The sequence below is a fragment of the Symsagittifera roscoffensis genome, chromosome 8 (genome assembly GCF_963678635.1).
Source record: "Symsagittifera roscoffensis chromosome 8, txSymRosc1.1, whole genome shotgun sequence".
Lineage (NCBI taxonomy): Eukaryota > Metazoa > Xenacoelomorpha > Acoela > Convolutidae > Symsagittifera > Symsagittifera roscoffensis.
In genome coordinates, this window is record NC_087069.1 from 54,368,746 (window position 1) to 54,395,270 (window position 26,525).

A 26,525-nucleotide genomic window follows, 5' to 3' on the forward strand; every position below is an offset into this window, starting at 1 on the left:
GATTTGTTTGCTGCTAGCGCCTTTTTGAATTTTGACTCCGTTTCAATCAGCGCTTCATGATTAATTGGTAGCTGATATTCCGTCAGTTGTTGTTGACTCATGACTTAGTTTTACTCGTGGGGCAAAAAAAGCCTTCACCCGGATATACTTGAAAAAAAATTGATGCAGAAATCAGAAGGCAAAACGTTATACAAATCTTTTGAACTTAATTGACTCTTCTCAATTATAGTTTTTCGAAATTTGGATACATGATCAATCGAACATGTCAAAAAATAAAAGCAAAGTTTTCCGCATCATTTTGGTTTTTATCTAGCTTTTTTTTATTAAGGATAACGTTCTATCTTCAAAAAGTTAGATTCTTATAAGAAAGTTTGCTAATGCATTCAAACCTAAATTAATTTCATCTGGTATCTTACTTATTGTCATCCTATCAGGATTATTTGAGGATGTAAGTGGACCGATTTTGTAGGTTTTGCTTTTTGTCATTGAATGGCTATTTATGCCAAAGAAAATGCTGATAGTAGAGCAGCTCAATCTACCCAAAGAGGCAACCGCGATGCTGTTCAAGCCAAGGAAGGGAATCTTCTCAGCAGTAGGATAATTTTTTCTTCTGTAAATTTTTATTTAAATCTATTGAGTTTAAAACATCAATCGTCTCATTTAGAGTATATGGTGGTTTCGAAGAAGGGTGAGGGTACCTTCTCCGAAGTTCTTGAATGCAGAAATCGAAGCAATGATGAATCTGTGGCTGTTAAGAAGCTTAAACAGCGTTACGACAGGTCTGGTTTAATGATCGTTGCCTTTTCTTTTTTTTTCGGGGTGACTGGCAATACAGTTGCATACTCACCTGTCTTCCCATTTCAATGCGCCTTTTCCGGTTTCTTTTTGAATTAAGTTGTCTCAAAAACAAAATTCTTATCAGTTTTGCTTCGAAGCTATTTTTCAAGCTGATGAAAAATCATGCTTTCCATTTCAAACGATTTTTCCATATCGCTGCTGCTATATGAATTTCACTCAATAACGCGTTTTGGTTGTCAGACAAACAAAATTAAAAACAGTTTGAAAAAGGCGTATTAAAAAACGATGTCTATCTTATTTATATGATAATTTGCAAAATGTTTCATTTTGTTTTAGTATCTATCAATGCAATAAAATCCGAGAAGTCCAGGCCATGCGCAAATTGTCATCACATGCAAACATCGTCAAGCTTAAGGAGATGATTTTGTAAGACTAATGACATATCAATTCTATCGTTGGCTTCTTGTTTTGCGAATAATTTATTTTGTGATATGTTTAGTGAGCCTACCTCGTGCACTCTGTACCTTGTAATGGAGCTCATGGACATGAATTTATACGAACTCATCAGAGGTAACTAATTAATTTTTTAATTAATTAGTTAAAACTTTCTCTGCTTCGGAATAAAAGACAAGATCAAAAAGTCAGATGAGAATCTTGAAAAAAAAACTATTTTTTTAATAGAATTAGTTCAAAGTCAATTTATCCAGAGATATAGAATAGTTAAATCTAATCTTCATTTGTGTACAATCATTTAACAACAAATTCGCAGTTTTTTCCTTATCGCTCAACGCAAAAATATGGCTTGAACGATTAGGTTTTTAATGAGATAGAAAACGCTATCAGATAATCAATCTTGTTCTTCAATCATGTTCTTCATATTAGATTATCAATCATGCTTTTTTAGCTATTATAAAGGATAATAAAAAGACAGGTAAAGTTCATCTGATCAACAACCAAAATTCAGTCATAATGAAAAAAACCTAGATATAGAACTGTTCCTTTTAATGTTTCATAGTTTAGTTCACCTCTCTTATATAGTCTTTCGTCATCTGAATTTTTATTGACACTTACGGCACAGTTTGATTGATTATTCATAGACTGGAGTTTTTTTGCGTGGCCGTTACAAATCTAGTTTAGCTTTATGTTTGCTCAGATCATGCTAAAGTGAGAGGGTACAACGTATTTTAGCGTTCGTTTTTTTCTTAAAAGAGGAACCACTAAGTAATGTTGCAATTCCGTCTTTAAAAAGATTTCTCGGTGTAGAAAATACCGTCTCCATACTTTTGTTTTCAGATTAAAACAGAGCAATAGATAAGACTGAGATTGGTGGATAAGATTGAGGTTGAATGTCTGCGTTTTTTCAAACAAGTGAATTTTTGCACACCTCCACCGTCTTCAGCGAAACAAAACAACGAAGTTTCAAAAATTGTCGGATTTTCGATTGCAAAACTGACTGTGATCAGAACAGTTTGAGCTATTTGCGCATTAATTGGATTCTGTAGTTAGTTTTTAAGGCAGCGTGAAAGTTGTGACGCTTATTAGGTTAAAAGCGAAACGATTTTTACACCTGATTGTTCTCTACAGTTGTTATTTTCTGCATGTAATCTACCACATTTTCGAACCCACTTTGACAATAATATTAGTTTACCTTTTGTTCTGTTTTTAAGGAAAGAGACATTACCTTCCGGAGAGCAGAGTGCGTTTCTACATGTTACAACTCGTCGATGCAGTTAGACACATGCACAAGTGAGTTTGATACTCTAAACTTCAATGTAGCCTTTAAATTAGCAAACTTCATTGTGTTCAGATAATTTTGTGCAACTTGGCTTGCCTTGTTATATCAACCTTTGAGATAAGCAAAGGTGCTGCAAACGGGCTCAAGGCTTTTTTCCCGTAATTAAGGTTGTTCGCAAAACTTGCACGAAAAAATGCTCAACTTGTGTTACTTGTTTTTTATAAACTCAATTCTGGGATAATTCTGTCCACTTGGCGCGGTGTGAACAACAGTGCTTGAGGTCACAAAGATCGAGAGTTTGATTATAGCGGGACCTGTTTTTTTTGCAAACTGAAAAGTTTTCGGTTAAGTTATAATATCGCCTTTCTGCTTGTTTTTGTCAGCTTAGTTCTGCAGAATTGTTTTTAAGAAGGTTTGGTTTGTTCCTAGCATTTTGGAATCGCCTATAATCTCTGTAATGATACAGGTCGTTTAGTTCCAGATTTTTTTCGGTCTTTGCATTTTTTCTGTAGTTTTTTTTGCTTTTTGATTTGTCTTATCATCTGTTTTTTTTTCATAGTCATTCTTTTTTTGCATCGCCAGCGGCACGAAGCTCTGCTTCACCGCGGTATTACAATTTCTATTTGCTAGGTAAACAAAAAGCCTAGAGCACTCATCATACAGTTTGTCATGTTGACTTTTAAAATACTTTCGCCGAGATTGTTGTTTATGTTTCTGGAGATCGAAGATGAACAATAAATCTAATTGTTTAACATAATCAAAAAACCGATTATTACGCAGCTTAATTTATTATTCTTATCATTAGTATTCACATGATGACTTAAGATGGTGGATGACTCCTTCACAGGATGATCTGAGCAAGTTTTGAACAAGATTTTGAGCAAGTTTTGAACAAGCATTTTAAACGCCCTTTCTAATCGAAATTTGTTTTTTTTTATGTTGGTTGTAAATTTACAAACACCGATTTCAGTATACCGTTTTCTGTTTGTTCTAACTTTTTTCGTTTTTCGGCTTAAAACGTTATGGCTCAGCTGCATCTTTTTTTAGGCAATCGATGAGCTAAGAAATGCATACTTTCTTGAAAGCTATTTTATCCAAGACAAATATATGAAAATTTTGGTAAAATCAGTTCTTTTGGTACTTTTCGAAAAACTCAAAATTGAGTTTGGTTTTTAATCTCTTTTTCTGTCGATTAATTTCACATGCTATGTTTGTGATGTATCGACTTTGACGCGATGCTTTTTTTAAAACTTCTCTGTGAAATTTTTACAATCCTTTCTAAACAAATTACATTATTACACTTGTGAGAGCAAGTGTATTGCAATTAGGTACAAGATTTTTTGTCCCGTGAACAACTTTGTTCACAAGACTCACCTCCTGGCGGCTATTGGAAGTGTAAGGCAAAACGCACATTCGAGCGTGCTGGCATTACAAACACCGGTTATTTTAGAATTTTTTCATCTTGTAGGGTTACCGAGTCCCCAGTATTCTCATAGTCATAACTGACCATCACTGAGAGTTATTTTCACCAAGAAGCACTATTCTTTAAGGGCAACAAGTTGCCTGGCTAACCACTTTACGAATCCGACCTTTTTAAAATCACCGGGTAAGAACCTTTCCTAAGGTTACATCATAGGATCCACAGAGCTAAAAGCATTGTGGCGGTTACCATTCATGGAAACTTCGGGAAAGCCCATTTTCCACAATAAGGTTTCATAATCATCAGGGGATTCTGTAGATCACAGTCCCCCGTTTCTGGTCTCCACTAACACAGAAAATTGTACCAATAGTCATCTCTATCCGAAGGCCTGCGAGACTACTAATGGCACTTAGTCTGGTGGCTTTCAGGCCGTATCCAGACATGGCAAGCGCAATACAAAAATGTCAAGTGATCCCCAAGGCTTACATTTGCCGAAGCAAGGCTCTACAAGTTTCGCACTTACTTCTTTCAGCACTGGGTAATTCGGCGTGTGACGTTAGCAGAAATGGCCTCGTTTGATGAACCGTCGGTGACATGTTGGAAGCACGTGATCCAATACATCGCGCAGGCAATGGAAAGTACAAATACCCGCCCGACAGCCCAAAAGCTCAGACCAAATCCCCAATATACACCAGGGTAGATCCGATTACTGCGGACCCCACCGCAAAAGACAACACCACTCTAAGAGGTTCCATTATAAATACCGGTTGATTTAATATTTTTACCCCTTGTAGGTTACCGAGTCCTCAGTATTCTCATAGTCATAAAGGACCATCACTGAGAGTTAATTTCACCAAGAAGCACCAATCTGTAAGGGTAACAAGTTGCATAGCTTCCCAGCTTACGAATCCGAGCTATTTAAAGTCACCGGGTAAGAACCCTTCCTAAGGTTACATCATAGGATCCACAGTGCTAAAAGAAATGTGGCGGTTACCGTTCATGGAAACTTCGGGAAAGCCCCTTTTCCACATAAGCTTTCATAATCATCAGGGGAATCTGTAGATCACAGTCCTCCGTTTCCGGTCTCCACTTACAGAAAGTTGTACCAATAGTCGTCTCTATCCGAAGACTTGCGAGACTACTAAGGGCACTTAGTCTGGTGGTTTTCAAGGCCGTATCCAGACAGGGCAATCGGAATACAAAATTTTCGAGTGACCTCAAGGCTTACGTTTGCCGAAGCAACGCTCTCCAAGGTTCGCACTTACGTCTTTGAGCACTGGGTAATGCAGCGTGTGACGTTAGCAGAAATGACCTCGTTTGATGAAACGTCGGTGACATATTGGAAGCATGTGATCCAATACATCGCGCAGGTAATGGAAAGTACAAATACCCGCCGACAGCCTAAAAGCTCAGACCAAATCTCCAGGATACACCGGGGTAGATCCGATTACTGCGGACCCCACCGCAAAGGACTAAACCACTCTAGGAGGTGCCACACTAACATATCTCGTAGGGTTACCGTAGGGTTACCGTAGGGTTCCTATCTTGTAGGGTTACCGAGTAAAATTTCCTACACCGTTTTTTTGTGATTTCCATTTTTAATTAAATCTTTATTCGACCTAAATGATTGAATCGTATGTAAAATCTGCCTAGTAGTTTCACATCATTTTTTTTTTTCAGGTAGAAGAATATATTTTTATGTCGAGGGGACTTTTAAGCTTCTGGTTTCATTTTTTATGGTCAAGTTCTGAGGGCATCATCGCTTTTCGGCGCAGCAGTCGTCTAACGAAATATTGTCGACTTAGTTACCGCTTTGTTCTGTGGCGGAGAATTTTTATTCAAGACTTGTCTCGTTTTAAATGCATTTCTTCCGAGACAAATGATGCTATAAAATTTTTAATAGATGTAGTTCCTTTAATCATTTTTAATGAAGATTGACTTTGATTTCGGGGTGTTTTTTTTTGTCAGCTAGCTGGCATTCTAGGTTTGTGATGTGCCGCAGCTCCGCTTCGCTTCTATGAAAAATTTTTTTGATCAATGGTGTCCGATATCTGCTAAGCCGAAAAAAGTGTTGCAGATAAAGTCTGCTTTTTCAGCTTTTTTACCGCTTCGTCAGTTATTGTTCTGATACTAATTTAGCATTCATTTGTCTTAATTTGCATGTTTCTCCCAAAATGTACTTATTGAAGACAAACTAAGATAAACGCACAAAAACTTGGATAGATTTATTTGTTCGACGTTTGAAAAACATCGATTTTGCGGCTATCGTCTATCGGCTAATTTACTATGCTAAGTGTGTGTTGTATTACACGTGTTGCGAAGCTCTGCTTGCTGGATCATAATTAGTACTTTTTTGATTCTAGACATGGTATCTTCCACCGAGATGTGAAACCAGAGAATATTCTGGTGAAGGGAGACCTGTTAAAACTGGCTGACTTCGGCTCCTGCAGGTCCAGAGAGTCCAAACAACCATTCACAGAGTACATATCAACCAGATGGTCAGTGAAACTAACCTGTAATGAATTGATTGCACAGCTTTTTTCCTGAGTTCATGTATTACGAGGCCAAACTGTGCAGTTTGTGCATTGCAAGCGGATTCCGCAACAAGGACGCTCCCTTTCTTCTTCTTTTGTTCTTTCCTTCTCTTTGATCGTTCCGACAAAATTTAAACATGTTTAAAGGCTTTTATCTGGAATCCAGGAACATACAGACACAAAATTGTGCTCCTATCCAGTGCACAGTTTGACCTCGTAATGTGGGAAACTAGATTGGTTCAACAGCCAGAGATGAACATGTTTTAAATGTCATATTCAGTGCTCATGTTTTTTTTAATTACTCAGAACAGCAATTATCGTTACCTTTAGGGGAAATTTGAACAGTTTTTGTGAAAGTTAAACTCAAATCAGGGATGAAAATTAAAATTAGATTATATGATAGATGGTTATATGGTAGTACTCACTGACCTATTGGCTGTCCCCGCATTATCAGGTACCGTGCGCCCGAGTGTCTGCTAACAGATGGCTACTATGACTACAAAATGGACGTCTGGTCCGTCGGCTGTGTCTACTTTGAAATATCCACGTTAGTGTACATGTCAACCAGGCGTTTAAAAAGTTTTTTTTCTGATAACTAAGAAATAATGTCACTAGTTAACCAAATATCGTTGTGATTGTCGCCATTTTGTCATTTACGTTCCTTTTCATGCTTAAATAGATAGACAGTTTTGCGAAAAGGTTCTGAAGTAATTTTTATTTGGTTTCCCAAAAAACTTCGAAAAAATCTCGCGCCAGTAATACCGTCAAAAGCGAAGTTGGGTCTTTATGTTTTTTTTTTCATAAGCAATACTGCGATCTTTTGGTCCAAGTCCAAGTTGATCTCAATAGAAATTTGGAGGATCTGTAGTTTCTATTTTGCTGTTTATTGTAGATTGAAGCCCCTTTTCCCTGGCCAGAACGAGATAGACCAGATTGACAAAATCCACAAACTCTTCGGCACACCCCCTCCAGAGGTGCTCTCCAAATTCAAAAGGTAAATTAAAGTTCAATTTTAATTTGACACTTTGATTACACTTATGAAAGCCATGTCTTGTAATCGAGATCTTCTGGGTGTTTTTTTTAGGTTAATCTTATCAAGTTACACTTATTTTTAATCTTTCGATTGTTTTTTGATCTTGTTGTTTAGGTTTCAATGAACGTAGAGGAAACAATACACAGACTACTTTTTACTATGTTTAAATTCAATTCAAATTCATTTCTTAAAAGGAGTCAAGTTGCGCTCGCCAATCAAGACAACGTAAATGGCGCGAAAGGTAGGTTTTTAGGTTTAAAGGTGGATTTTAGTTTTGAGCAAAAAAAAAATTTCCCAGCGAAATAAAAAGTTACATTTTTGCCCAGTTTTCTTTAATTGGGCTGGCTTAGTGAAAAAAAACGTGTGTATCATAAAATGTTTCTGAAATGTGTGGAGAAAAGTGTTTTTTCTTCCAAAAAAAAAGTTTTAAAAAAATCAATCACTTTTTTTTAATGTTTTACTTGAGCTCATTAACTCTTTTCCAACTCTTTGGTGGCTATGTTTTAAAATGACAGATTTGTTCTGGACATATTATTTGAGTTTGCTCTGGCTTTTCAAACCACTGTATTTCAAATCAGCTATTAGTTTTGTGAATTTTTAGTGTTTTTTTTTACCATTATGTTTAATAGGTTATTGGAAAATTGTACAGATCGTGAGTTTGTCGGTTTAGTTTTTTTTTGGTCTGAAAACTTGATAATTAGCTGCAAACAGAATGTACTGATCGAAGTTATATTTGCGGAAAAAACGAAATCAGTTAGTGCCTTTTCTACGTTGACGTGCGTAAATGATTGATTCAACTCTTCACTTTTAGTCTTAATGGGTATAGAGGCGAAAAGTTATAAACCGCTTTTTTCTCATCACTTAGTTTGTGAAAGTGTTAATGCAAATTGATTAACGACTAAATGACTGGCTGCAAGATGATCTATGACTCGACCCCATATGTTGTATATTTGTGGTACCTGAACTTGCATGAAAAAAAAAACTTGTAGGGTTCTGACATTTCTGTTGTTTTTCGGCATAAGCAATTCAAGCTTCGCATCTTTGATGTCCAACCGATGTTTTTAGAGGTTATAAAAATCACACCGTTAAAAAGACACAAAATTGTATGTTTTTTAAGCGTTAGTTACTACATTTTTAATAACTGTTTTTGAATTAAGTGAAGATATTTTAATAGGTTTTGTGGTTTTTTCGTTTTTCAACGAAAAATACATCTCAGGTTTATTTCGCTGTTTGAGATTTTGTTTGTTGCCAAATTTATTTGCCAATTGCAAAATAATTCTCGATCTTCTTCTACATAAGTGCAAGCGGCGCTATTTGAGTTAGTTTTTATCTGAAAGTACTCAAAATAAGCATCGTGCTTTTAATGTTCCGGTATAATGTGTGAATTGATTAATGGTTCCTCTGTGCAATTAACACAGCATTTTTCGACCATATTTCTCAAATTGCGTATTTTTTTGTGTTCGGCGCGATGAGGATCTAAACGGAAGCCTAGAACTAGATTTTTTTTCAAATTTTCTGCAAAAAAATGTTTATAATTTGTTTTTGAAATTGTATTCACTTGAAAGCGCTAAAAAGTTTTCGATCGCAAGTCTCATTTTCGGAAATTTAGTGATGTTATTATATCAGTTAAGTTTAAAACTAACGATTATAAGCCTATTACAAGCCTGATCGCACCCTTTATTCGCTCGAAATTTAGACGGAAAAAAATTTCAAGTCGATTTTCTTCAACTCTATGGGAAACCTTTTCTATATTTTAAGATGGTTTGAATCAGGACTGAACTAGTTTTAATATGATATATAATGCGACCCATGATTATTTGTGGTACCTGATTTTGTAGGAAAATAAACTGAAGCACACCCGAATACAAAGCTCTTCCCTATTTTCAATGGTCGGAACAAACAAGCAAAAACAATGAAGGGGCAGTTAAGGAAACAAATATGAGTTGCCTTGTGGTGCCCTTAACGTGATTCAATGCGAATCCAAATATTCAAAAATGCAAAACTAATAAACATCATTTGACCCGAAAACTAAAATTGGCCAGAAAACTTAAATATTCAGACTAGATTTTCGTAACACTGAGACAACCTTTTTGATTTTTACTTATGGAATACGACTCAAATGTAATATGGCTAGAATATGATACCATATTGGTACGTACAAGATTTTGTTGAGGTGCTTAAAAACGCACCCAGTCCCTTAATTCTTTGTCGTATAACAATAAAATTGTTTTCATCTTTTTCAGGTCCCGCTCTATGAGTTTCAATTTCCCCCCTTGCCAGAGAGACGAGAAGACGCTGACTCATCTGGTGGAGCCTATGCCATCAGACGGGGTCGAGTTAATGTACAGGATGTTGGAGTATGACCCCGCGAGGAGGGTTGGTATGGACGAGTGTCTGCAACACGCATACCTCAAAACACTCAGGTCAGTACCAACCCCCCCCCCCCTTTCCAACCTTTAAAAGCCTGTTATGGCATCAATGGTTTAGTAATTAGTATGTTGCAATTCTAGTAGTTATTCACAGTGGGAAAGTGTGTACAAAGTGCAAATTTAAATGTCTCCAGCGTATATACGGTCCAAATATTCAGCTTTTAAAGAACATGGAAAAACAGTAAAAGGAAAATTGCTTATATCTATAAGTTCACATTAAAACGAAGAATCGTCATAATTTCATTCCGGCTTCAAACAATCAATTAGCAAATGCTTTGATTTAAAAAAAATAAATGCTTCAAAAAAATCCGTGTCTTGTTTAGAGACCATGTTCGAATCAATCCCAATTTCTTATGATGATCTTCATGCTCCTGATCAATGGGCTACTATTTTTCATTTTTGTTAAACAATTTGCATAGTTTTTCTGCCTTTTTCATAATTGCAGATACTTAGTTCTCAATTGTTTTACAAGTTTTGAAAGTTAATGTAAAAAGAAAGGATTTATTGTTCTTACTTTTGAAACTCAAAGAAGTTTTTGTGACTTCCTTATCGTGCAAGTAAAGTTTGACTGACTGCCTATAAAGCATGCTTGATCATTCTTAAACTAAATTAGAATTTGTTTGGAGTTCCCCACTTACCCAATAGTTCGATCGAATTCATCTCGTTAATGAGCACTCAGACTTTGAAGAAATCAAAAAATGCGGCTCTCATCTCGGCGAAATCTTTAAGTTTCCGACTTCTCTTTAGCGCGTCTAGTATAGTTTTAGCTCCAACTTTTCAAGAAAATGACGGAATAAATATGCTCGGCGTGGTTTTTTTCTCCAGAAAAACTTTGACTTTTTAACAAGACATTTTTGAAGGGGTCCCTGTGTCATCCGCCTCCTCAAAGTGGTACCGGTCGCAGCAGAATGGTTGGAGTGTCTCTCCCCCACGGAAGAAAGGCCCAAGATATAACGATGGGAGCTTCTTTTAATTTTAATCTCAGAGCATCAATATTGTTCAATTCGCGTAAAAAATTTCGTCCGTTAAGTACACAAAATGATCTTTGTGACGGTCAAAGCAAATCGAGTCTGTACCGAGATATGATAAAAATCGGAACAAAAACCCTTAAACTATTTGGTATGGGAGGGAATTGAACCGTGGCCTATGGCCTTTAGGTCATGATCTCTAGCTATTTAGTAATTTAAATACGGCCGCTTTGTTAGAGTTAGCTTGTTTAATTTCTGTTGCAAGCTTTTATGCATTCGTACTGTTTTATTTGCACGCACGGTGTTAAACTAACTTTTTCCCCTGCCCCGAATAACCTACTACTAGGGTACAGACAGTTGCAAAACTAAAACTCCTTTATCAGGTTTTTGATGGGGCTTTCTACTCAATTGTTTACAAGCTAAATTAACAACTGTTTATCCGAATAATTTGCAACTGTCTGTAATGACTAAGTGTCGACTAATTTGAAGTGTGTTCCTTTGATTTCATCATAATGATGATTTCGTAACGAATACTTAACCATTACATAATTATGACGTAATAATGACGCAATAATGACGTGACAGGAGTGAAGTGGTGAATGTGAGTGGGAGTGAGTTGATGCTATTGAGGAGTAACAAAAGATCCATTGCGGACTTCATGAGTACCAAGGATCAAGTGCTCTTTAAACCCACCATCAGGTATAACCCGCACCCATCCGCCCATTACTGAAACCCCCCCCCCCCCCCCCATCACGACCACTATTTATCATGGCCACGCTAGAATTGTCCACTGAGCACCGCACGTGTACATATACTGCCACGGTACACAGAAACTCCTGAATGATCACAACAAACATGCTCCTCACGACATCTTGAATCCTGGAATTCGTTCAAATAACCGTCATTATCAAATTTGAAAAAAAAAGACTGGCCATTAATTAAACGAGCAATAAAAGTTAAATCAAGTTCTCATATATTCACTCTTAGGCTTTTTAATGCACACTAAACCTCGTTATCCAATTGAACTGCTTTCTCCCATTCACAAAGTCTGAATTGATCTTATTGGTATTGTAGCGACTTGCATGTGAGCCGCTTAAAAAATGCAACTAAAAGATTTACTCAGGTTGATTTGGTCAGCATCAATTTTAATTTAAGTTGCAATTGTGAGAAAACAAACTCAATTCTAATTGTGCTAATGGCCGCATGCTAAGCGACACACATGCTAGTAGACCGGTCCCCATCTTTCTGTTCTTCTATTGTTGTCTCAGGTTTTCATGGAGTGCGGTCAAAAAGTGGACTTGTCATAAAGTATACACGTCGGAAGACATTTCCAAGCAAGATTACAAAGCAAATGTACGAAATTCTTTCTTGATTGGATTGATTGGCTTCCGACGGATCTTCTTTGTGACTTGTGTACTTTTTGCTAGGTAACCTGCCTATACATCTGTCGGGTTGAGTTTGACTCTCTATTATTTCAGCTGCTGCTATTCGTAACAAAAATGGCATCAAAATGATTGCTGTAGATGTGTGCGATTTTCTATTGCGTTTTGCTAATTAGCGCCGGAAATACTCAGTAAACGGTTTGAACTTGTAATTATTGATGTCGTTTTGTTTAAATCTTACAAAAATCTATAAACTATTTCCATTTTGCGCTGTTCGATAGTTTTTGAAGCGCGCTGTTTAGGTTTTTTTAGTGTTTAAATTTTCAAATCGTTTTTTTTGAACTATTAGCAATGTTGAACAAGACTGCTGGTTACAAGGGAAGTTTTCATTGTTTTGACTACACTTTTTGTCTATGAAATAGTGTTAGTTTATAAAGTATCGTTGATTTTTCAAAAAAAAAACTTCTTTCAGATTGGCTTTTTTACTCTCAACATCACGCGCGCTTATGTAAAGCACAACGTGCTAAAATATTTGATTTTTCACCAGCAACGCTCTTTTGCAAATGTTATAGGCTTTGAAAATGCCAATTGCCAATCATTGACGTGCTATGTAATCTGTTGTTTTATTGCGTAAACGGCAAAATTACCCGGCTCAGAAAACTTTCCAAAATAATTAAGGCTAATTAATTGGTCTTTTTCATTGGTTTTTACATCTCGTAATCTATGAAAAAGACCAAACAGTTAGCCTCAGTTCGTTTTGAAATTTTATCTTTGCGGGATTTTTTGTCGTTTATAAGTCTTAGATTTTTTCGGTCGGTTAGCTGGAATTTCATTCAAAAGAAACAAAGGGTTAGGAGGGTCGAATTTGTTTTAATCCGCCCCTGGTTCAATAATACCAACTTCATATAAATTTAACTCAATAAGCCAACTTTTCAGCCAACTGACTTATAGTTGTAATTTCTAGGAGTCATTAGTCCTTGATCGTATTTAAGTTTCTTATGTAGGTCGTGGTTACTTTTTTTCGTTTTTTAGGAAGAATCTGAAATTTTTTTCAGTTTCAGCTTTAATTTTTTGCTGTTTGATTTTATAAGTTCAGTTCATTGCCTTTCTTAACAGGAAGGCAAACTCATTTATTGAGCAACGAAAGTAAAAAAAATTGTCAAAAAACGTGGTGATAAAATTAAAAGTTCGATAATGGAATTTAATCATCAGATTTTGCAGCGAAATCAAATTTAACCTATGATTCAGTTTTGCAGTTTGGGTTATTTTTATCAAAAAAAAGTATCAATCATAATTTTTCTAGAAATTCAAAAAGCTTTCGACTTCTATTATTTTATTTGGAAATTCGAAAGTCACCTATTGTTCTGTTCCTTTGCGTTCCTTGACTCTTTTTCAACTGTTTGTTGAATATGTTGATTTCATAGCGTTAATTTGAGAATTGGTGTTTCTAACTTGCTACAGATCTGAGTTTGTTAGCTTGCTTACACTTGCGAGAGCAAGTTTCTGGTTATCGGGAACTTGACGTTTCTCCCGTAAACAACTTTTCTTACAAATCTGTAAAAAAGTGAACTTGCTTTGTCATTGCACCTTACAATATTCCAGGCTTCTGCCAAGAGACTTAGTTTAGGGTTAACGCGGTTGCCTTAGTACCCTAAGGATTGAGGTTCGTGTCCCTCTGGAAGCTTTTTTGTCATTATCTTTTGAATTGATTTTTATTCGGGAAAAAATGAATTGTTTGAACAATTCATGCTAAACTAATAGACAAAATTGAGCGCAAATTCACGTTCTTACTCTCTATAATACCTTTTTATGTCCATTTTGGACAATTTTCACTGGGATTTTTTGCGAAAAATTTACATAGACTAAGAGCAATTGATCAGAGCTACCCTCTATGAAACTATCAATATTCAATTTTAAAGACTTACCAATGTAATCCGGCTCTGAAAATTCCAGATTTCCTCGTCTGCACTAAGTTGTGCATCTTAATGAACTCTTTCTCGAATACCCGGAGTTGATGTTTCTTAGAGGGTAGCTTTGATCATTTGCTCTTGGTCCATGTAAAAATGCGCTGAAAGTCTAAACAAAGTGTTGTAAAAAATGGACTTTAAAAAGGCATGTTTTAGAGAGTAAAAACGTTTACTTGCGCTTAATTTTGTATAATTGACATCAGTACTGTGATTTTTCAACTTACCAACTCAGATTTTGATTAATTTGTAGTCGTTTTCCCTGCTATCGGATTCGTCAACTTATTTTGCGTCGTTTGAAGGAAACAATTTGATTGAATTGTTAAAAAACAATTCAGGTCTGTTGTGGTGTAAAAGTTTCAACGTTTATTATTTAGTCGGTCAAAATTTCTTTTGGTCTACAGTTTACTATGACTTTTTTTTCGGCTCAAGGGAAGAGTACCGCATGTTGTCGACATATTAGTGGTCGCTCGAAAAAAAAACTAAAAGATTTTTAGTTTCGGTAGTTTTTTTTCTCGACTGGTTTTCTGAAGTTTGGATTTTGTCATTTTTCTATCAAAAAAAAACATTCAATTTTTCAATTATTACTTTTTTCGACTTAGTTAATCCAGTCTTATTTGTTATTCGCTAGATTCGTCTCTGTGTAAAATTGTCATTTAGTTTTTTAAGTGCTTATGCCTCACCGTTGCTTTTGATGCCACTTACCATTTTCAAAGCTGTCTGTCTATTTAGATTAAACTTTAGACTTGCTTGAAATCTTTTTTCATTCATCACTTTGTTATACCACTACGAATGATTAAAATGCATGCACTTTATAATACACGTGTTTACAGCATGTGAAAAATATAATAAATGTTACACTTTTTAACTCCAAGTAGAATTAGAGTTATCGTGTGAATAATAAAGATTGAAAGTATAAACGTCATTTCAAAGTGTGCTTCTACGTATTAGTTATGATGGCTTACTTGGCAACTTAAATTGCAAACAAAGCACAGATAGAAAATTATATTCAGATTATCATGTTTTCAAAAGGACAAAAAAGAGCCTCATTGTCAAAAAATTATCAAGATTACTGGATCGCAATGACAGAAAAAATATTTTACTCTGCTTGATGCTGAGAAAAGTTCCAAAGAATTGTTCGAATTTTTTTCAACAAAGTTTGCATACATACTTGTTTTTTTTTGGTTTTTGATGTTTCCACAAGTTATCTAAAAACGGTCTGTAATAATGGTCTTTTCTGGGTTTTTTCATGGACATCAAATATTGGCTAACGACTTTGGTTTTTTGTGTTGAAAGGACTTTAATTTTAACAGAGGACAGACTGAAAGTCAAAGTTTTGTCTGCGAGCTTAAAAACTGGTGTCAGTGTCCCCTTCATAAAAAACCTGCAATTTTTTAACGAATTTGCTCACCGAAAAAATGGTAATTTCTTGTCCGCGGGTATACTCCAATTAAATGTCATCAACTAAAAAGAGATCAATTCATCTACTCTTGATTGAGCAAGTTTCCAAGACCCTTTAGCCACGAGGGAAAAGACCAACATAGGAGTTGTACAGCTCATCACGGCGAACCGCTGTTGTGCCCCTGCTTAAGAAATACACGCAATTTTTTGTTTATTTTTCTGTGCTGGGTATTTTTGCCTCACCCTCAAGGAACGACCACGGATCATGGTGGGCCTCGAACTTCCGACCTTTCGATTGAGAGGCGGAGACGTAACTACTTCACCACCGCTCCCCAAAATCGTTTTAGCTGAAATTTTGACCTTGAACAAAATCTTAAAGACCATTAGTTGTCTTTTTTTTCAAAGTCTAGTATCAAAAAGGTAAATTTGCAGGTTTTTTGCTAAGCGCTTGTACTAATTTTCGAGCTTTTAATGTCAAACTTTTTGTTCCGACAAAACGACTAGTTTTTGCGTAACAAAACGTCACAAAATGACTAGATTTTGCATAGAATGGGGTTTTCCAGATCATTTCGGGGTTCTAGGTTGGTATCACAAATTAGATTCGAAAAAAAATTCAAAAAAAAGAGTCGAGAAAATTGGTCTGAAAAGCTGGTTTGCATTTTTCGATATTTTATTTGCTATGATTTACTTTGCTTAGATGCTAATTTTGTTCAGTTGTTTAATTGCTGAAAAACAACCCGAAGTTCTGGGAACCAATTGTGAAGGTCCTTTCAACCGTCACCTTCTCTTGCATTGATTGTTGACTGCAGTTTAAAAATGTTTTAACATTTTTTTCTTAATTATTAATTAGTAACTGCGATTAGTTTATAGAAATACAATACTCGTTTTCTTTTGTAATTAATATTTGTTTGTTTGTGTAGTGATCAACTGCGGGCCCAGAGAGAAGCTAAAAGACAACAAGCAGTGAATGCAAATCAGGGTGGGGGAGGGGGAGGGGGGTTGAACAGTGCTGAGAGAAGAAGCGGGTCTCTCACAAACAACAACAACATTCAACAAGGTCATCAACAAGTGGGAGGCCCAAATTCACATAATAACAGTTCTTCTAATTCGCCAGACAAAATAAACCCAAACAACATCAACTCCATATCGCATTCCAAGGTAAACAGCTTCTGAAATAAATAAGAAACAAAAAAAATTATATGAAAAAAAGACATAGAAATGAAATCAAATTTTTACCACCTTTAAAAAGGTCTTTGATATCAACTAAATGAATTACTGGTGCCAGAATTTAGTTCTCTTGGTTTTAAAGATAGCCCTAACAATAATTTTTTCGAATAAACTTTTTTGAAAATAGCCCTAACAATAAAAGTATTATTTTTTTGATTTACGGTAATTCAAAAAGTTTCAATTTACGGTAATTCAATGGCCTTACAACTTTAACTTCAAAACAAATCCATTTTTGTCAAGTTCTATCGACGCACCAATTTTAATCACCGCGTATTAATTCTTTTGTCTGTTGAAGTGAATTAATAAGATTAAAATGTCTATAAAATACAGTGACAGACTGTTTGTTGTGCAATGTTTTTGTTTTGTTTTGGACATACGGTTAGAGTATTTATTTTAGACTGAATAGTAAAACCGGTACAATACTGAGAAAACAATGAAGGCAACTGAAATTATGACGTTTATTATGTCCAGTTTCATTTTTTCTTGATGATTTCATGTTTTTTTTTCCTTTTCAAATACTTGTAAAGTTTCAGGAAACATTTCATTCTTTTTTGAGAATGAATGATTGAACTATTCTGAAGTAAAAGGTAACAAAACATATATTTCACCCTAATTATCAATCAAAGCTACGATTCCATTTCTACAATTCCATTGAAGCTTAGATTCCATTAGATTTTCATCGTAATTGATAAAATCATGCAATCGATCAACTTCATGCTTTCTGTTTTGAATCGAATCACAATTTAGCTTCTGGCTGCTTAAATGAAAGTTTTTTTAAATTTTGATGAATGTATTTTTTTGATTAATGTAGTTTTTAAAAATCATTCATTTTTTTTTTCAAGCCGTTGCACAAATCGATTCAAAATAATGTTAGCATAATGGTATTTGCAAGGATTCCTCAAGTCGTTTTGAAGCTATTCGTTTGGAACAAAATGAAAGCAATATAATCAACCAGTTGTTGCGTCGTAAAACGTGTTTTTTTTTAATTTTACATGATGATTTATTGAGCTAAAAATTTGATCTAAGCATCAAAGAAAAACAGACTTTAGACACCTAGACTAGAGCTTGGTTTTTACTTTTAGAAAAAGCAGACTACGGTTTTAAGTGCGTTAAGTTCTCAAATTTGCATGTTTTTTGGATAGCTCAAATTTGCATGCTTTGAGGAACTTGGATTCGAACCAAGTTCTTTAGGCAGAGAGGTAAATTTCTTACCTCTACATCAAAGGTTGCGATTAAAATGATTCGATTCTTTGTTCATTCTAAGAAAAACGGAATAGTTTTGTCATTTTTAATGATGAGCGAAGAAATGTATTTTGGAGCCAGTGGCTTAGTTCTGTATTTTGATCTGTGGGCGGTTTCTCGTCCTCTGTGCTGCTGTTAGTTACCGTCACGAGATCAAAATAGGTTAGAGGTCTCAATAAAAAATGGTAAAATCGAATCTCGACAGGTCTTGGCTTCGCCTTGACTTTTTCTCGACCGGATTTACTGCTTTTTTGAATCTGGACTCCAACTCTAACTTCGGTGTCGTACAAACTTTATATTACCATTTTTTATTATATTACCATTTTTTTTATATATATTACCATTTTTTATTATATTACCATTTTTTGGACACAGTTATCAAAGACACAATATCAGAACACTAGGCGCTCATGAAAAACTTCAAGAAATATACACTCAAGTTTTGGCGTCGTAACTAGCTGCATTGCTCATTCGGCGATATTCTAACCAATGATGTCCATTAAAAAAAAATGAAATAATTTTTTTCTTTTAAATTTCAATTATTTGTAATGAAAAGTTATGAGCCCACTCAATTTAAATGAAAAATGTTAATTTAAATCGAGCCATAAAAATCGAAAAATATTTCAATTGCTTGATCCGATGCCAAAACTTAGTTGACTTATTTCAATTAGTTTCACTTTTCCACGGTAAAAGTAAAATCTAAGTCAGTACGACAAAACTGAACAAGTGTTACAAGTATATGCGCCTGAAAAATTGCTTTAATATCTTTTTTCAAAGTTGTGAAAAACACCAAAAAATGGCAAAAATAGACATTATAAAATTTAAATTAAAAGAAATTGAAGTGTTTTGTCTATGAAAAATTTAAATTGATGCCAGCAATTTTTATGATTTTCTTTAACAGTTTTAGTTTAAATTTCATTTTTTTTAAATCGACATCACTATGGCCGACTCTTGAAGTTAAGAAAGGCACGATTGAAGCTTGTTTTGAATAAAAGTAGAATCCTCTGAGACATGCCAAAAAGTTTCCCACCTATAAACAGGATTGCAATCAAATGCCAAATGAGTCATAATTTCATTGACCCGATAGCCGATAAGCTAGTCATTTGATGTCCTAATTTGTTTTCATGAAAACTTGATCGGCATGCAATTTTTATACTTTAGAAATTTTATTAGGGTTGTCTTTTGCTAACTGAACTAAACTAAATAGTTTCTTGACTTGAAATACCAAACTACTCCAAAATTTTGTTACTAAAATTTTTAGTCGCAATATCGTTTTTGTTCTCCAGCAATTGTTGCCAAAAGTAATTTTATCGAAATTATCTCAAATTATTTGGATGCGCAACCAAAAATTTCAAAAATTGTTTTTGTTTTCTGATGGGTCACCGTTTGTTTTCTGTGAAACTTTGCGGTGAAAGTATTTTTTTTTCATATATTTTCAAGAAGAATGTTATACTTACAATTTTCACAATTTCTCAATTTCAACAAATGAGTGGACCATAGTACAAAAACCATAAGAGAAGGGTTTTTACCAACTGTGTATGTCTTAGAGACAAGAAAAGGCAAATTTCTTACATTCGGGAAATTGTATTTTTGGCTCCATTGGAACTTGTTCATTGAAAAATAAACTTGAAACATCGCAGCCAGTTGCAAATTGATACGTTTGAAAGGCGCACAGTAAGAAATCTATTGATTTTAAGCGAAGTAGAGCTAGCTTTCGGTTTTGGCTCTTCAGTGTTGGATATTTTGTAAGATTTTTAATTTTACAAAATCGAAGTTTGAGTAATTTTTCCAATTTTTGCTATATTAAGACACTTATTTAGGTCGTACGGTTATTCCTTGCTTTTTTCACGTTCAATTAATTGCGCTTTTTTCGCTGTATGCCTTTGATTTCCTTTTATGTTCACCTGCAATTGATTTGCTTAATGGCTGGCAAATTACGCTCTCAGGAATGAAAGAGCAAATGGCAACAAAAAACTTGAATTAATATCTCTTATTTCAAAGCAAGAGGTTAAATATCTCAGCGGATAATGCCAGCCTCATCATCCAATTTCTCAATTAAGGTTAATTTAATCAAAAAAAAATTTGAAATTTCTGTTTTAAAACGTGAAAATTGTCATTGCTCCAAGCTCATTTGTTTTGTCTTTGAAAATACATGAGAAAAATATCAGTCTTTTTTGATTTTTTTTGTTTTTCATTCGCACTGTCTAGTGGCTATATTATAGCAAAGAGTATCAAGCCCTAACAAGACCATTTCAACGATGAATCATGTGCAATTTTTGTTCATTTAACAAAAGTTCAAAAACAAAGACAGATCGAAATATTAGTTTTAGCGGAATTGTTTGTAAATTTACGACATTGGTTAAATTGTGTTGTAAAATTTTGAAAGGCCATCATGCATTTCCATCTCGTTATGTGTAGTCTATGCTGGAACATCATTCGCCGCTCCGCAGAATTTACAGAAGCTCGTCCTTACAGGTAACTCATTGCACAGCAAGAACAACGGGTTCGGAACGGGGGTGTCCGGCACATAAGACGACAGATCATAAGACGACAACCGTGTTGTGACAGGTTTTTAAGACTGACGCTACTAAAAATCCTCCAGTTATTTTTCTGAAAAATTCAAACTGCTTAATATCGAACATTTTAAATTTTAGCACTCAGTTGTCGTCTTAATGTCATGTCGTTTTTATTACCTAGCACCCAGAAAGGCGTACCTTGCGATTGCTTGAAGACAGGCCAAATGTAGCTCATTTTGATTGTATTCCAATTATCTAATTATCAATGTGTAGTTGGTTAGTTATCACTATGTTGTGTAAATTGATCCTTTCCAAGGAAGGGCTAATAACTGATTGACCTCAATCTGATTACCTGTCATCACTAATTTGACCCATCCAGTTATTAATTTTACTTGTAAATGAATGTATGGTCACGCATGCAATTATGAAATGAAAAGGAATCCTATTTGTCTTATCTTTGACTTCGTTTTTGTCACCTGTCAAACTGACTTTTAAAATCATAGAGTTCATTTTTATGATTCTATTAATAAGTTGTCATGATTGAATGAACTGATATTAGTTTGATCTTTTTCTGCATCTTTGTGATTCTCTTGGTGTCAAAGGTGTCTTCAAGCAATTGATGAACGTGTGAAAAACAAATGGTTCAAATTTTCACAAAAATACAAAAAAAAGAAGAAAAAACAAACAATCAAGTGCTGTGTTTGATCAAAACTGAATGTGTTTATGTGCGTTGCTTCAATTTGTTGATCTTTTTTTAAAAAAAATTAATTGTTCATTCTTGTTAATTTTCAGAAGAAAAACACCAGACACCGGACGGAATTGCAGCCCTTCTTTGCCTCAAAATATGCAGGGGGAGGAGCAATGAATGGTGCAGCGCCCAATGCTATTGGGGGTGGGGGCACAAATAGTAAACGACTGCAACTCAGCAACAGTTTCCTGTCACATACATTCAACCAACCCGCATTCCACGGAACAACCACTAACTCAAAGTACCTTCAAGGCTCCAATCCCGGTGGCGGTGGTTCGAATCCCGCCGGGATTCAATTACCGTACTTGGGCGGGAACAGCAACAACTATCAAGTGTCGTATCAGAGATATCAGAACGAACTGAAAAAGAAACCCAACACCCTACCACAGTCAAACTTGCCCAAAATTGAGGGGTGATTTTTAGAATTAACCCAAAATATATCCCTCGATAAACCTCCAGTTGCCCAATTAGTCCATCCAATTAAGTTGTCATTTATAACTCTAAAACGACATCAAACATACTGAAAAGTGATCTATAGTTACAGCTACTGAATTGAAATTGTTGCTAATTTGTCTATATTTTGAAATTTTGGTTCTCTATTTTTCTATTGTTTTACTTTACAGTACAGAATTCCGGATTGAATGATTTATGTAACATAAATTCACAATTTTGCAGACCCCGTTTTGAAGAAACAGCCCTATTTTTTTCAATAGCTTTGTTTTTGTTTGGTGGGTGTGTCCCTCTGGAAATCGGAGACAAGCCATCAAACATGTCAAAGCTTGTACAAGCCATTTTTCAAATCGTTGCGCAATCCACAAACATTTTTTTCGCCAGCTTTTTGGTGTCGTGGCATCCAAACTGAGTGAATGTAGCGGCTTTCTGTTTTGTTCCGACTTTCGTAACAAAAATAACGGAATATTTGTGCTCGGGGTGGGTTTTTTTTTTCGTCAGACAAGTTTCGACTTTTTAACTAGACTTTTTGACAGAATTTTTTTTCTATAAAATTCAAAAGGTATTGTTGTCTTGAGCTCAAATTTGAAAAGATATTTTACCTTTGATCGTTTTTTTTGTAGAGTTATGTGGGTTTAAAGGTTGCCATTTTGGCCAATTTGGGACAAATAGCGCGCGATATATTTCGCGTCGTTAACACGTAAGCCGGAGATTTAATCAGTCTTATAGATCGTTCCAAATTGGTTGAAAGAAGCTTATTTGCCATATTTGATTTCTTACAAGGAGCTAAATCTATCTTTTTGTACTTTTAATGGCGTGTGGCGGATAATTTTTATAAAAAATGTCAAATTTTAGAAAAAAAATTCATTTTATTTCATTACATTTAATTATTTAATGTACTTTTAATGGCGTGTGGGGGATGATTTTTATAAAAAATTTCAAATTTTAGACAAAAAATCATTTTATTACATTTAATTATTTATTGTTTTTACTGCTCCATAAAACCTTAAAAGACAGTCGGAACATTCAGGGCTTCGCCCTGATACGAGCAGTCTTGTTTTTTTCTGCAAAATGTAGACGTACTCTGCAAGTTGTAAGTGGACTTATAGCGGAGCTAAAAAGCAATTCAAGTGTTAGAAATTAACAGCTAGCTCTATTGAGCAACGAAGGCGGATCAATTAAGCTTTTGAAGAATTAACCGCGCAATAGTGAAAAAGAGGCTCGAAGCTTAGAAATAAGAACCATTGTCAGTGAAATCGCATCACAAATCTTTCACCCTTCTTCAACTGAAATCGTGAATGTGAAACTTTAGCAGCCTGAACAGGCTTTGAAAGTTCAAAAATAATTCATAAACAGAGATGCCCTTTAAAAAGCTAACTAGAATAAAAATTGCAGCTTGAGAAAATGAACTGGGTTGATAAAAAAGCTTGTTAAACATTTTTTTTTGCATGGAAAATTGCTTATCATAAAACATCGAACAATTTTATAGCATAGAAATTTAAAATAATGTTTGCAATCTCATAGTAAAATACCTGAAATAGTATTTAGACTAAAATACTCTAAATAATAAAAAAGAGTTATCCTAAGGATAGTTTATCCTGAGACAACCTAATTCTCAAAAATAATTTATCCTAAAAAACTTTAAAACAAAGGTTACAACGATGGCACAAGTAATTGCTCCTGAACGTATAATTTTCTTGTTGCGTATTCCGCAGAAAGAATGCGGACTCCACTTACAATTCATGATCCTGCGACAACCCAATCTACTATGTAAATTGTATATATAGCATGTTTTAAGATCCAGCAAACTCAGTTCTCGATTTCGTTGAGTTTGCTGCTTCAGCAACAGCTTATAGCGATAAATTGTTTGAGCCATTTTTCCGATGAGCGAAATTGCCTTGTTGAAGATTCCGAGACAGATTACTTTTTGGCCTTGTTGCAGATTCCGCTTAGTTGTTGAACATGAAAATAAAGTTACGAATTTTGAAAAGAAATGTTGTTACTTGTTTAGATTCCGCTTGCAGATTCCGCTTAGTACATCTCAATCCCGACGATTGTAAAAATGAATTACTTAGACTAAACATCACACGAAATAAAAACTGCGAAAGAAAGTTAGTTAACTTTCAAGTTTTTTCAGACTCCGTACATCAATCACAACTTGAAAGACACCAAGGACATATAAAATTAGACGACAAATACCCGTATAACGGCGCACACGGACGATTAACCTATGACCTACACGATAAACATTGGATACCACACATTGGTATAAATAATCCATCAAACTGCAAAGCAGACACGAAAAATAAAGGATACCAAGAAATAATGTTTTTCGATTGGAAAATACAACTCGAAAAAATACAACTCACACGAGATTTATCAGATAATACAATGATCTATCAAGGAATCCGATTACCTTGTAAAAATGATCAAGGTTATTGCGATCCTACAACGAGAACACAAGCAACAATTGTTTGGTTCCCCGAAGATACATGTACGACATTTCAAGTAGCAAGAATACACGCTCGTATGATAAAATTTCACGAAAAGTATTTTATACAATCAATTCCATATGAACAAGTACATCCATCACGAAAACAAAGTACTAATTTTAGAAACATACACAATATAGAAAATAATTTGACACGTTTTCAAATATATCAAGAAACAGAACTTGCATGTAAATACAGGAATCCCCTTCACAGAACACAATACTCTGAAATATTAGTTGAATACGAAAAAGGATTCGACATGACCACTGGAAAAATAAAAATTGACCCATATGCCACAGGTCATCCTCCAAACGAAGGAACATCATATATACCAGTTAATTTTGAAAAAAGCAACGGACAACCTGGTGGACATCTAAAACCCTATGACACCAGAAGCACACGCTTACAAGAATTATCACTAATGAATACTACATATTTCGATAATATTCACTATGATATTCATTTAGATATGAAACTAGACTATACAATTAGCCGAATTTTTCAAGAAATGTCACTCTCCGAATTAGAAACACTACACCAACTATGCGAATTAGAACGAACACAAATATTACAATCACTTGCACTAGCAGTATTAAAAATACCCTATGCAGGATACTTATTATCAGGAAATAGATCAAATTTTTTAGACTATGAAGGAAACATCTTATGGTTTTATACTTGCACTAAAAAAGTATCACCACTATACGTTTATGAAGACAAACGATGTTATAAAAGAATCCCTATCTTTTATAAGAATAAAGTACATTTCGTGGATACACTTTCACGAAGAACCTATTTCTGGGATACCGCAGTCCCATGTGGATCAGAAAATAGCCACAATGTAGTTCAACTAAATCCTGATGAAAATAAATATTATCTCCTCACTCCATATCCCACATTAATGCAATCACTCAAAAAATTTTCAACAGAAAGCATTCGCGCTATTGCTCGAAACCCAAATATAGACTTACAATCAATAGGAATATATTCAAAATCGGATATTCAACATCACATTAGAACACAACAATTCCAAGAATTATTGACACAAATGGACACTATACAAAGGCAATCAATTGACCCAAATCTACGCAAACTTGCAGAAACCGCAGGATTTGCCGATATCTACACGCAAGACTATAGCGGATATTTTAAAGACATTAAAGATTATATATATCTAAACGGCGAAAAATACCGTCCCCAAGATATATCACCAATTAACATTTTTAGCTTTGTTACACTCAAAAATGAGATCCTCGATTTTCTAGGATGGCCCTACTACATCTTAGAAAAATTGACTATTTTATACGCAATGTTTAACTTTATTGGATTTCTTTTCTCACTTTTAAAAGGAATCTACAACACATGTGCTATACACACACAAGTAAACAGACAAGCAAGCGTAGCACGCATACTCTTTGCAGGATTTTTTGGAATTTTTTCTACATCTATAAACAAAATTCTTTTAGACGCACAAATAAAAGAATACAACACAAAAATAGCAACACGACAAAACACATACGACGAAGAACATAACAATGTAGACACAACGCCAACGGCACCACATTTACCACCACTACCACATAACCATCCACTATCCCTAGTCCCACGAAATTTTCGAAATTTAGCAATCACACATAATCCAAATTTTCGACTCACCACATCACAAAGTCCCATCCAACATATAATGACACACCAATCACAAGATGATAATACTTATGAACAAATTATTGAACAACCCCATACCACCGCTTTTCAGTCTCAAAATAATAATTTTTTTAGCCCACGATGAGCCGACAACTTGGATCACTACACCGATCAAATTCCCACCCAACCAATTTTACCTCTCCAATCCCAATAATACCACTTTTTGCTTTTCCGCCACCCGATTTCCCATCTAGCAATGTAACATCAGGCATGAATTCCGACACTAACTCACATATTTCAGTTTTATACTCCATCTCACAGCTCAATAACCCGAATATTGAAACCCCCGATGAATTTGCCGACTCAGAACCATCCCCATCCAATAATTTTCATAACTCTTCAAATTTTTCTCAACCCCCTTTTCAACCCATATTATCCAATAACCCTGACCCAATCACTTCCACACCCTCTTATGCTTCCCAAGTTACCCCAACCTACTCCTCATACCATTCTGACCAATCATCTCATTCTCCAGACACCCC

The 26,525-nt window shown here is 35.0% G+C and overlaps 1 protein-coding gene across 4 annotated transcripts; it reads left to right on the top strand.

The window, feature by feature from the left end:
• The first annotated feature begins 295 nt into the window (after positions 1-295).
• LOC134852875 (MAPK/MAK/MRK overlapping kinase-like) lies at positions 296-22,073 on the top strand. 4 transcript variants are annotated; one of them, XM_063868716.1, is made up of 14 exons: positions 296-592; positions 665-779; positions 1,135-1,224; positions 1,298-1,368; positions 1,703-1,729; positions 2,466-2,544; positions 6,317-6,451; positions 6,942-7,034; positions 7,380-7,481; positions 9,764-9,943; positions 11,503-11,616; positions 16,585-16,822; positions 20,552-20,608; positions 21,442-22,073. In XM_063868716.1, exons 1-14 carry the CDS (start codon positions 490-492, stop codon positions 21,811-21,813), a joined length of 1,776 nt encoding a protein of 591 aa, XP_063724786.1. In that variant the 5' UTR covers positions 296-489; the 3' UTR covers positions 21,814-22,073. The 4 variants fall into 4 exon arrangements, with proteins under 4 accessions (XP_063724786.1, XP_063724788.1, XP_063724789.1 ...); XM_063868718.1 differs by lacking the exon at positions 20,552-20,608; XM_063868719.1 differs by lacking the exon at positions 11,503-11,616.
• The last annotated feature ends 4,452 nt before the right edge of the window (positions 22,074-26,525 follow it).